The 12,716-nt window shown below is 42.4% G+C and overlaps 1 protein-coding gene across 8 annotated transcripts in view; it reads right to left on the reverse strand.

Moving 5' to 3' along the window:
* pard3aa (par-3 family cell polarity regulator alpha, a) overlaps positions 1 to 12,716 on the reverse strand; it is an 800,310-nt gene that overhangs the window by 176,318 nt on the left and 611,276 nt on the right. For all 8 annotated transcript variants that reach the window (XM_080212204.1, XM_080212186.1, XM_080212194.1 and 5 more), the window contains one exon: positions 11,593 to 11,842. In XM_080212204.1, the coding sequence (XP_080068330.1) occupies positions 11,593 to 11,842 (250 nt within the window). The remainder of the gene's footprint in view (positions 1 to 11,592; positions 11,843 to 12,716) is intronic.

Here is a 12,716-nt window from a genome sequence, read left to right on the forward strand (position 1 = left end):
GATTTTCTTTAAATTCTCAACAAAATGATTCCTTCTGTTCACACTGTAGACGAAGCACATTACAGATGTTTACATGCACTATGATATATTTAGTGCATCTGACCTGCAACCTTCACCTCTTCATCTCTCCCCCCCCAGCCCCCCCCAACCAATGCTTTCCCTTTCCTCCCTTTCTGACCTAAGGAAGGGATTCTAACCCAGCAAGGACTTATCTGCCTTTATATTTCCAGTAACTTCTGATTTCGTGTGTCAGATTTCCAGAATTTGTAGCTCTTACCGACACACTTCATTGACATTTTCTCCCCACCTATTTCAGCTGGTTAAGATTTATTTTTTGCACTATTTGTACTGCGCCAATGTCCCCATTATTACCACCTAACACTTTTCCCACCAGGCTTCTACCAAAATTGTCTAATTTCCACATATAAAGAAGAAATATCATCTAAGACAAACTGAAGAATTAAATACTTTTCCTATGCCGCTGCACAGATGATATAAATGACATACACTATAATGAAAAAAGCTTTCAAATATTCAGACCATTTATTTTCGTTCTGATCAACTTACTTACAATGAATTTCTTACATGCTCAGCTTCCCCCACAACTCTATTTATATTTTTCCAGGCTCCACTACTTTCTTATATTTGAGCACATTTTCTTTGTCAGTTGCTGTGCGACGGTCCTTTGAATAGTTTGTCACATTTTCTTGGTTAATTTCTGACTCAGGTTTCCTTTGATGCTTTGGTTGTACCTTTTAGCACCTCAAGCTGTTTTCTTCCCTTTATCTTGGTCTCAATTTATTTCCTATTGCTCTTTAAGTCAGCCCTTATTGCCCACCTGCTCCTCGTTAAGCATAATCTACAGAATCTAACTTCCACACTGTTAAAATGAAGGAAGAAACAGACATGTGGTTTTCTTCCACTGGCCGTATTGATAGATATTAACATCTGACAGCATCTGAACCTCAGAAAATATCAGTGTATCAGCCTGATGCTTAGATCTTACCATCCAAATTCAGTGGAGTAAAGATGCAGAGCTACCATTACACATTGACATACTGTTAACCCATTGCAGAGTGTAATCCATTCACAATGTTCAGGATAAAGATAAGAGAACCATGTACCGATGTCATTCTTCCATTGAAGTTCTCTTATACTTCTCTGATTGAACAAAACCAATGCAATGGGCGTAATTTTCCATGCAACCCACCATGTGTTTTGCCATGGCGGAGCTGGCCAGCCACTTGCCAGCGGCAGGATTTCTGGTCCCGCCGTTGTCAATGGGGTTTCCTGTTAAATGCACCCCTTGCTGCCAGAAAGAATGCAGTGGGGGTGATCCGTTGGTGGTTCAGGAAAATCCTGCTGCTGCAAATGGCTGGAAAATTCTGGCCTCTTTGTTTTACAAAAATACAACTTAGAGTCTAGGGAAAAATTGAGATTCCGAGCTGCTGGTGTCTCCATTCAAAACATTTATTTTGCTTCATGGGTAGCACAGTGGTTAGCATTGCTGCCTCATAGCACCAGAGACCAGGGTTCAACTGTCTGTGCAGAGTCTGCATGTCCTCCCTGTATTTGTGAGAGTTTCCTTTAGATGCTCCAGTTTTCTCCCACCATCTGAAAGAGGTGCTGGTTTGATGCATTGTGCATGTTAAATTCTCTCTCAGTGTACCCCAACAGGCGCCAAAGTGTGGCAACTAAGGGATTGTCACAGTAACTTCATTACAGTATTAATGTAACCCTACTTGTGACTAATAAAGAAAGTTAACATAAGAACATAAGAACATAAGAAATAGGAGCAGGAGTAGGCCATCTAGCCCTTCGAGCCTGCCCCGCCATTCAATAAGATCATGGCTGATCTGTCGTGGCTCAGTTCCACTTTCCCGCCCTCTCCCCATAACCCTTAATCCCCTCTCTTATCAAGAACCCATCAACCCGCTTCTTAAAAATATTTAGCGAGGCAGCCTCCACCACTTCAACGGGCAGAGAATTCCAGAGATTCACCACCCTTTGTGTGAAGAAGTTCCTCCTCAACTCCGTTCTAAACCGCCTCCCCTTTATCTTGAGGCTGTGCCCCCTAGTCCTACTGTCTTTTTTGAGCGGGAAGAGTCTCTCCACCTCTATCCTATCCATCCCATTCATCATCTTATACGTCTCAATGAGATCTCCCCTCATTCTTCTAAACTCTAACGAGTACAACAGATTTTGTGGCAAACAATTAAACTGTCAGCATTTACCATCATTACTTGTGGAACTGAGAGCAACATCTGGTACATGTGCATTTGTAGTTAAATGCAGAAATCATCATCAATGGTTCCCCTTTCCTCGACTGGACATGGAACTCCCATTGAGAACAATCGTTGTGATCGCTGTTGTGAAATGATTCCTGTCTTTGTCCTGATGGGCAACTCTTGTCAGCATTTTTCAACTTCTGTATTATCAAGCAACTGTTAGTAAATAATTAACAGTATTTTCCATTACATGCTGAAGATTCCATAGATTTTTAACATTTTTAATCTCATTGCTTCTATATTATTCCCAATCTTTACTTGCTTTGCTGTACTTTGTTTTAAAAATGATAAAATCTGCTAGTCACTATTATCAAATAAATAGGTTGGACTAAAACCTGGTGTTGTCAGACTTTTTACTGTAGTCACTTCCTGGACAGCTGTTTGTAAGAATTCTTCAATGTGGTTGCCTACTCTGCCTGCTTGATGACTGCTGCTGGGCACCAGGGTTTCTGAGCTGGCATCCAAATGAAATTGAATATCAGGAAAGGTGAAATCCATGCCACAAAGATCAGTGAGCTTACTTTGAATTCAGTGGTGAGCGTGGTCATTTTATTGCTGACCACAAACTCCAAGTCATTGTGTTCCTTTTCCTTCTGAATGGAATCATTCCTCGAATGCAGTTTTGCAGCGATTATGCTGCTGGAGTTGTAATCCAAGGTCAGAAGTTCAAATCTCACCATGATAAATTGTGAAGTTTAATTTAATAAATCTGATACTTGCGGTATCAGAAAGAAAATGGTCACGATAGCTGTCTAAATCCAACTGTTTCATTTGTGCCCTTCAGGCAAGGTAACAGAAACCTACTTATTCCGGCCGACATGAAACCCCATGGTTTACTTCTAATGCTCTGAGAGAGACAAAGGGCAACCAATTAAAAACTGTCTTGCGTCAACCACATTCCTGGTCTGGAATAATTCCTTTTAAAAAGTCATGGACAAGTCGGGTGGCATGGTAGCACAGTGGTTAGCACTGCTGCTTCACAGCTCCAGGGATCTGGGTTTGATTCCCTGCTTGGGTCACTGTCTGTGTGGAGTTTGCACACTCTCCTCGTGTCTGCATGGGTTTCCTCCGGGTGCTCCAGTTTCCTCCCACAGTCCAAAGATGTGCAAGTTAAGTTGATTGGCCATGATAAAATTGCCCCTTAGTGTCCTAGGATGTGTAGTTTAGAGGGATTAGAGGGTAAATGTGTAGGGATAGGGCCTGGGTGCGATTGTGGTCAATGCAGACTTGATGGGGCGAAGGGCTTGTTTCTGCACTGTAGGGTTCTATGTTCTAAGTCACGGTGGCACAGTGGTTAGCACTGCTACCTCACAGCACCAGGGACCTGGATTCGATTCCCGGTTTGGGTCACTGTCTCTATGGTGTCTGCATGTTCTCCCCGTGTCTGCAACGGTTTTCTCTGGATATTCTGGTTTCCTCCCACAGTCTGAAAAACATGCAGGTTAGGTGGGCGGCACGGTAGCACAGTGGTTAGCACAGTTGCTTCACAGTTCCAGAGACCTGGGTTCAATTCCCGGCTTGGGTCACTGTCTGGGTGGAGTTTGCACATTCTCCTCATGTCTGTGTGGGTTTCCTCCGGGTGCTCCAGTTTCCTCCCAGAGTCCAAAGACGTGCGGGTTAGCTTGATTGGCCATGCTAAAAATTGCCCAAAGTGTCCTGAGATGTGTAGGTTAGAGGGATTAGTGGGTAAAATATGTAAGGATAAGGGGGTAAGGCCTGTGCAGGATTGTGGCCAGTGCAGACTCAATGGGCTGAATGGCCTCTTTCTGTACTGTAGGATTTCTATGGCTGTGCTAAATTCTCCCTCAGTGTACCTGACAGATGCACGAGTGTGACGACCAGGGATTTTCACAGTAACTTCATTGCAAGCCTGCTTGTGAAAGTAATAAATAAACAAAAAAAAAATTAATTTTGGACAGATGTAATCTTCACCATTTCTGCCTCAGCTCCACTCCTACTTCCGTGGGAAATTTAAACTATTTCTTGAGCAAAGGACACAAATCAATCCTATGACAAAAACAACAGAACAAAACTCAGAAGGGAAACCATTTGGCCAGGTTTCACCCTAATACCATTCTTGAAGCACTGAAATCTATCTTCAACACAAAATCTTCAGTTCAGTACTGCCTAGATAAGCTCCTCAGTAAGCATGACTAGTTTTCCAATACAAATTAGAAGCAAGTGTTGTTCCAAGTGGAGCTGAAACCAGTTAATTGGAGATGTGTGTTCAAAGTGAAACCATCCTACTTAGCAGACCAGCTATCTACAAGACAAACTCATCAATACCAATTCAAAGCTGCAGCCCGCCTGTATACAGATATATCTTACCAACAAACTCAAGGAAACCAAATTGGCTGGAATCCATTTTGAAGCTTCCTCATTGATAAAAAGATGAGTGCTCATTTGTATCTACGTAGCATTCACCATGAAGCATTGCCTATAATTCCATATTGCGCAAATTAGGTAGCTAATTAATAGGCGTGCAGTCCATGAAACATGGCTTTTGTGAAGCTTTTTCCCAATCAGGACCCCAATACGAGAAAGGTTTGTTACTATCATAAATAAATACGATGGAATGTTTGCAAATGCCTGGGATGAACACTTCAATCAAGAAATGCTTCTTTAATTCCATCTTGCTTTTTATTTTCTTTGTTTTTATTAGTGTCACAAGTAGGTTTACATTAACACTGCAATGAAGTTACTGTGAAAATACCCTAGTTGCCACACTCTGGCACCTGTTCGGGTACATAGAGGGAGTATTTAGCACGGCCAATGCACTGAACCAATGTCTTTCAGACTGTGGGAGGAAACCGGAACAAATCCATGCAGACACAGGGAGAACGTGCAGACTGCGCTTGAAGTGACCCAAGCCAGGAACCGAACCCAGGTGCCTGACGCTGTGAAAGAGCACTGCCAATCACTGTGCTGCACTGAAGACTTTAACCAAAAGCCTGCATCTCATGGAAATATTTCACGTGCAATGCTAGCGATCAGACTGTATGAGATCACAATTATTAACAAAAGAAAACAATAAACCACAAAAAAGAGACAATGCTAGCTGTACAGCCAGTTTATTGTCCAGCGCAACATGATTTCCATGGCAACCGCCAGTCAAAAGCTGGCAGCAATGGTCATCACCATGGATATTAGTAGGGCTAACCAATGAGAAGAGGCACCGACAGCACACACCTAATGAACCTGTATGAACACCATGTTCCCCTGACTATACTGATATTATTTTGTAATTAAATGTGTTTTGTAGCCAATTTATTTTTCTTGTCATTCAGCAGCTTCTTTTATCTGGCATAATTGCTCCACGACAAATGTAATTATTAACTCACAACTATATTCTGGTCTTTGCATCAATGTAATCAACTGTTTCAAGTTGTTATTGCTGGGGGAGACTGAACAATCGTACTGTAACACAATAACGACAGAAGAAATTAAAACTCAGGCATAAATCGTACAGTATTATATCACCTTTGGGGTTAGTAATTTGTCAAGGTAATGCCTTTTCAATGAAATCTTTCAGTAATCACCTATTCAAGCCGCTAAAAAACACAGGGATCGTCTGAACAGACTTAAAACTATACAAAGTAATTAAATCCGAATTACAAACAAATCCATTTTAATTCCTCGTCGCAAGGAAAGTGCTGTGGATCTGTCCAGCGAGACTTCACAGGGCTTTCACAGAATCTCATGATTTTCACAGGCAGTAGGCCATTCAGCCCACCAGATAAACTGGATTGACCAGTTTACCTCCCGCCATTCTCCTGCCTTCTCTCCATAATCCTGCACGCTGATCCTTTACAGATAACAGTCCAATTTCGTCTTGAATGTCTCAACCGAATCTGCCTCCATCACACTCCCAGACAGTGCATTGAAGACCTTATCCACTCACTGCATGAAAATAACTTTTCTTGTGTCGTTTTTGCTTCTTCTGCCAATTACATTAAATCTGGGCCCTTGCCTTCTTGATCCCACTTAAATGTGCTGGTGGAAACCCAGCTACCATGACAATTTTAAACATGATGCAATTTCAGCCCACATGACCAAATGTTTATGTCATGTCTTCTGGTTCTCAGAAGTTCAAATAATCACACTTTTAGACTCAAATGCTGGAAGCTTTAGATATAATGCCTGAGCTCTCCATTTAGCTGGTGAACTGATATATCGTTGCATGGCAACAGATTGCATGGATGTACATTCTCAACACAATTAGTTCTTAGCTCTTTATGAATAATATACAGTCAGTTCCTGTTTTGAGTGGCCTCATTCAACATTATTTTGCATTAGTGCTGCATATGTTGGGGCGGCACAGTGGTTAGTACTGCTGACTCAATACACCAAGTACACGGGTTCCATTCTGGCCTTGGGTGACTGTCTGTGTGGGGTTTGCATGTGATGTGAACAGGAGAGTCAGATAGGCAAGTGATGAGTGAGAGTTGACCAGAAAGAAAGAGAGAGAGGGAGAGAATGTAGGAGATCCACTTTCACAGACTTCATTAATGAACACAAAAGGTAGTGTTTAATAAGAATTGTACAGCAGCCTCATGGCTGTAGCCAGCTTCCACAACGATCCTTTGTCTAGCTGCCTCTCTCACTATTAGGTGATCCCCTACTGATCACACACCCCATGTGTCCCTTGCTCTGCTGTGTTGCCCTTAAACGGATAATCACTACATTCCTCCCCCTTTACGTCCTTTATACAATCTTTAACAACTAATTCACTCAGTTCTAAATACTAACTAAACATTATGGGTGGGATTTTACAGCCCCGCTCAAGCGGAACCAGAAATTTCTGCCCAAAGTCAACGGACATTTCTGATGTCCTTCCCTCGTCCGCTCCAATTCTGTGGTGGTGGCGGTGGCGGTGGCGGTGGTGGTGGTGGGGGGGGGGGGTAGAATTGTGCCATATGAATTGGACAATTATAAATCGAGTCTTTGAGGGAATTTTCTGTTCCTCGCAGAGCAGCACAATTCTGTTGTCTGAGATGCTTCTACAGGATTGATGTTAACAGGAATGGCCATAATGGGCACCTCTTCTGGCACAGGTGATTCATCACTATTTGCTTCCACAGCGACATCAGTTATGTCAGTAACAGGACGTTCAAGTACTTTGGTGAGTGTGTGTTTGAAAACATTTCTTGATGATAGCACTAACTGCTGGAGCATCTCATTACTCCTCAAGTGGTCCACGTGTTTACGAATGATCCATCCTTCCATGTCCACTTGATACAAAAGGGTCTTAAATTTAATAATTCCGGTGATCCAGTTTGATCCACGACCAAAGTTACCCATGTATACAGTTTCCATTTACCTTAAAATATCGTGCTGTACTACGTAAATCATGGCTTGCTTTCTGATTACTTTAGCTGTCTTCTACCCTCCCTAGCAAAATTGGAAATATGAGGCTCAGTCTTATTCTCAGACAATGCGTCATCAGCAGTTCTGCTAGTGGAATTCCCGTGTTGAGTGTGCAGTAGTTGATAGCTGAGGAGGAAGAGAGATTTTAGTCTCTCAAATTCCTCTTGACAGTTTCTTGTGGCACAGTGGACAGGGTTCGATTCTTAGCTTGCGGGTCACTGTCTATGTGGAGACTGCAAGTTCCCCCCATGTCTGCATGGGTTTACTTTGGATGTTCCAATTTCGTCCCACAGTCCAAACTACGTGCTGGTTAGGTGCATTGGCCATGCTAAATTCTCCTTGTATCCAAACAGGCACCGGAGTATGGCAGTGAGGGGATTTTTGCAATAACTTCGTTGCAATGTTAATGTAAACCTACTTGTGACAAATAAGTAAACATTAAAGACAGAGGATGAGAAGCGGGGAGGGTCGGCAACAGAGAGAGAGAGAGAATTGGTGAGAGAGAGAGAGAGATTTGGTGAAGAGGATAGGATAGAGGTGGAGAGACTCTTCCCGCTCAGAAAGGACAGTAGGACTAGGGGGCACAGCCTCAAGATAAAGGGGGGGCGGTTTAGAACGGAGTTGAGGAAGAACTTCTTCACTCAAAGGGTGGTGAATCTCTGGAATTCTCTGCCCGTTGAAGTGGTGGAGGCTACCTCGCTAAATATTTTTAAGACGCGGGTTGATGGGTTTTTGATAAGAGAGGGGATTAAAGGTTATGGGGAGAGGGCGGGAATGTGGAACTGAGCCACGACAGATCAGCCATGATCTTATTGAATGGCGGGGCAGGCTCAAAGGGCTAGATGGCCTACTCCTGCTCCTATTTCTTATGTTATTAAGTTCTTAAGACAGAAATTGCAGCAGACAGAGCTGGCCAAAGAGAAAGGGGGTGAGTCAGCAGGAGAGAACAGGAGGCAAATTGAAAGGATTAACATATTTCTTCTATATTTTCAAATTTTAATTAAAAAGTTGTTTCAACAAGGGTTGGCATGGTAGCAAAGTGGTTAGCACTGCTGCTACACAGTGCCAGGGACCCGGGTTCAATTCCTGGCTTGTGTGGAGTTTGCACATTCTCCATGTGTCTGTGTGGGTTTCCTCCGGGTGCCCCGATTTCCTCCCACATTCTGAAAGATGTGCTGATTAGTGCATTGATTCGAACAGGCGCCAGACTGTGGCGACTAGAGGAATTTCACAGTAACTTCATTGCAGTGTTAATATAAGCCTTAATTGTGACTAACAAATAAAATACACTTTAAAATTTACCTTACTTTAAATATATGAAATTAGAATTGCACAGTGTTTTTAACTTGCAGCGTGTAATGCTTTCATTTTTTTGCTGATGGGAAATATCCTACATAACTACAGCTTTCGCATTGGTTATAAAGGCTTGCTTACAGTTGTTTCACTTCAAATTGCACTTTTCAGAGACACAGCTACAAAGTGAAAGCTTGCAGTAACAATATAAAAGTGCTTGTGAAGGGCACCTTTTAAGTTCCTGAACAGTTGCAGGCAGTGAACAGACTTTGCCCCATGTGCGTTAGAAATGCCATGCATGCACAACAGATATTTCAAGAGACTGCTCCAACATATCCAACTTCAATAAAATCTCACCAGGAAGAGCCATCCCAGAGTAGGACCAGGAATTGTTCTCATGCATGCAAAGCATAACAAACCAGAGCATTCTTTACCACATGAGTAAATGGGCAAGGGGGGCTGGATATTTGCTTTCACTTACAAAGTCTCGGTGCTTTAGCGCACCGCTCATCTGGAAATCCTGCTCTGGGGAAGACTCAGAACCTAGAACGTGTACGGCCTGCCCCCTTGGTCAGAGAGTGGACAGTCTCTCTTTAAAAGGAACTTGGGCCGTCTTCTTTCACTGAACTGGAGCGGCCATTCTCATCAAACTGGTATTTGTAAGAAATACACTGGAGGTGGGACAGGGCCGAAGGTCAGATTACAAATGTTGAAAGAAAGCAAGACAGGTGGAGGTTTGATATTTTGTCAGAGCAAAGTTTGAAATCTAGCCTCTATCCCAAATCTTACTTTGAATCAAACGCAGTTAGTTTGTGGCAACACATACATTGTGGTAATTGATCATTGCCCTTGGCCACTGAAGAGATCAGGCTATAACAGCTTTAATGTGCTCACAGTATCTCATTTGAGTGCTTCAATCACTTGTCTTCTGAAAATAATGGGGAAAGTACAGGTGTTCTGGCAATGTTTTTAAAATGCCTAATACAGCTTTTCTTTTTGGTTGCAATTAATTTCAATCCCCCTGAGCTTGCTTCATTCCAGGCCTTCCTGAAAATTCATCATAATGGCAAAATAACAGCATAATCATTTCTAAAGTTTATACTCTCATGTCTTCCAGCAAATCCATCTGGGAGGCTCATAATAATGATTCTGAGCTAAAGTGGGAGCACTGTAACACGCTTCCTCTACTGGGATTTAACTACTTATACCATGACTTAATGAAGATCCGACTACAAAAACCTGCAATTTTAATTGAGGAACGAAGACTTACTTCAGCACATTATGTAGGTGCACGTATACAAGTTGCCAGATTCAATCGTTATGTAAAGAGTCCCTCAGTGGAACACAGGATCTAAACTAGAAGTATTGGTTACAGCAATTCTGTCATTGTAAGCCATCTTGAGAAATTATGTTTCTTTTAAAAAAAAGTCACCATTTGCCTAAATAAACTAGCTCACAGCACAATTATCTGGATTGAAGAGATGCTGTTCAAACATCAAGAGGCTGAAGGAGGAGAAAAATGTAATATTTTGAAACGCCTGAAATAATTTTCAATACAGAATCGATGCAGATCATCAATCGTGTGGTTCTTACATGATCAGTGCCTCGGGGGACACATTGTTCATATCTGCTCCAATAAATGACAAACCACAAGCTGGAATTCTCTCATGGTAAACATAAAGTAGTCATCTAGAAATACTACATTAGAACAATATAAATCTAATGAAGCATTGGGACTTATCGCATGCATGCAATGCTGTCCTGACGAATCTCAGAGAATTAATCTAAATCCACTTTGCCATTTCTAACAAGTGGCATCCATAATCTAAATCAGCCCAAAGGTAGCACTGTATTTCAAAACTAAAATTCCAGAAAAACTGGCATCTGTTTTATTAATTGCAGAGCTCTTTACAGATCATGTTAAAAGCATAGTGGAGATTTTGGAAGCCACTTTGTTTACATTTGCAACTCCTTGTCTCATAGATAGACAATGCATAATTAAATGTAAAAAATGTATCTCAATGCGTATAAAGAGAATACAGGTCAGTCAATGTTGCACTGTTCACAAAATCATGAATCGCATTATGGTTAGGTTCATTTGCAGAGATCAGCTCTTACCACTGGACATCAGACAAAACTGGCCAGAGATTTTTAACAGGACAATAGCGTAATTTTTTTAAAATTAGCTTCCACCTCCCAGAGCCACAACAAATGCCCAACCACACTATAACAACAAGTGATGCCACGACGGCAGAGTGACCATTCATATTTGCTCTCCATGCTTTATACATGATGTGGAGATGCCAGCGTTGGACTTAGGTGAGCACAGCAAGCAGTCTCACAACACCAGGTTAAAGTCCAACAGGTTTATCTGGAATCACGAGCTTTCAGAGCGCTGCGCCTTCATCAGGTGAGTGATGAAAGACCTGATGAAGGAGCAGCGCTCTGAAAGCTTGTGATGCCAAATAAATCTGTTGGAGTCTATCCTGATGTTGTGAGAATTCTTACTCTGCCTGCACTTTGTACTGTGTAAGGCTCAGGTAATTACTTGAGTTCCCATTGAACACATCAGTCAGGGATAAATGCTGGTGTAAAAACAATGATCCACACTGCTGTATTAATAACAAAAAAAAAATGCTTTTACCTGAACATGTCACCGAGGCCCTTCAACATTCCTTTCTTCGCTTTATTCTTTTCTTTGTCCTTTTCCTTGTCTTTTTTCTTTTCTCTCTCTTTCCCAGCCTTGTCTTTCTTTCTCTCCTCCTTGGTCCTGGAGCCATTGACCTGTTTCTCCATTGTGCTTGTCGGATGTCCACCAGCGAGCGATGGCTGATCGCTAGCTGTTGATACAGACTCTCTGCCTGATCTAGAGCTCTCCTCTGTGTCCTCTTCCACTGTGAGCCAAAGACAAGAAATTTACTATTGCCAAACATAAATTTTAATCACTCAGACAACTATTAAGTTTCAAGTTTATTTATTCGCATCACAAGTAGACTTACATTAACACTGCAACGACGTTATTGTGAAAATCCCCTAGTCGCCACACTCCGGCGCCTGTTCAGGTACACTGAGGAAGAACTTAGCATGGCCAATCCACCTAACCAGCACATCTTTCAGATTGTGGGAGGAAACTGAAGCACCTGGGGGAAACCTGTGCAGACACACGGAGCACGTGCAGACTCTGCACAGACAGTGACCCAAGCCAGGAATTGAGCCAGGTCCCTGGATCTGTGAGGCAGCAGTGCTAACCACTGTGCCACACGATGCCCCAGAAATCAACTTCCCATTTCAGAAACCAACACTTTGGAACTGGCAGTAATAGTTTAGGTTTTTCCCTTGGCATCATGGTTAACCTTCAGGTTGTGAGTAATGATTAGAGATACCACTTCAAAGACAATATCTTTCGTGGTTGTTGCCCAATTTTTTTCTCCAAATTGCCCTCTTTCCCTTCTTTTTTTGTAGGCTCTTCCATAGGCTTTGTTCACTCTCTTCTACTGCACCCAGTCTTGAGTTGCAGATGTAGACAGTGATGTTAGCAAGTGAATTAAACTTTGGGATATGACCAAGTTGTGCCCAACTTTGCACTGGTCCATGGGTGTACTTTGCTGAAGGATCCACAGCATGATAACCAAGATGCGAGGAGGCTTGCTGACAGCCCCTTTCTGAGCCAACTTCAGTTCCCTGCCCTCCTAGTTCAACAAAAGAACTGGGCACACAAATTTATTGTTTGAATGACTCTTGTTGCTCCTGCCTCCAGAGATGGCCCAG

The sequence above is a fragment of the Carcharhinus amblyrhynchos genome, chromosome 2, assembly GCF_965287045.1.
Source record: "Carcharhinus amblyrhynchos chromosome 2, sCarAmb.v2.hapA, whole genome shotgun sequence".
Taxonomy (NCBI): Eukaryota; Metazoa; Chordata; class Chondrichthyes; order Carcharhiniformes; family Carcharhinidae; genus Carcharhinus; species Carcharhinus amblyrhynchos.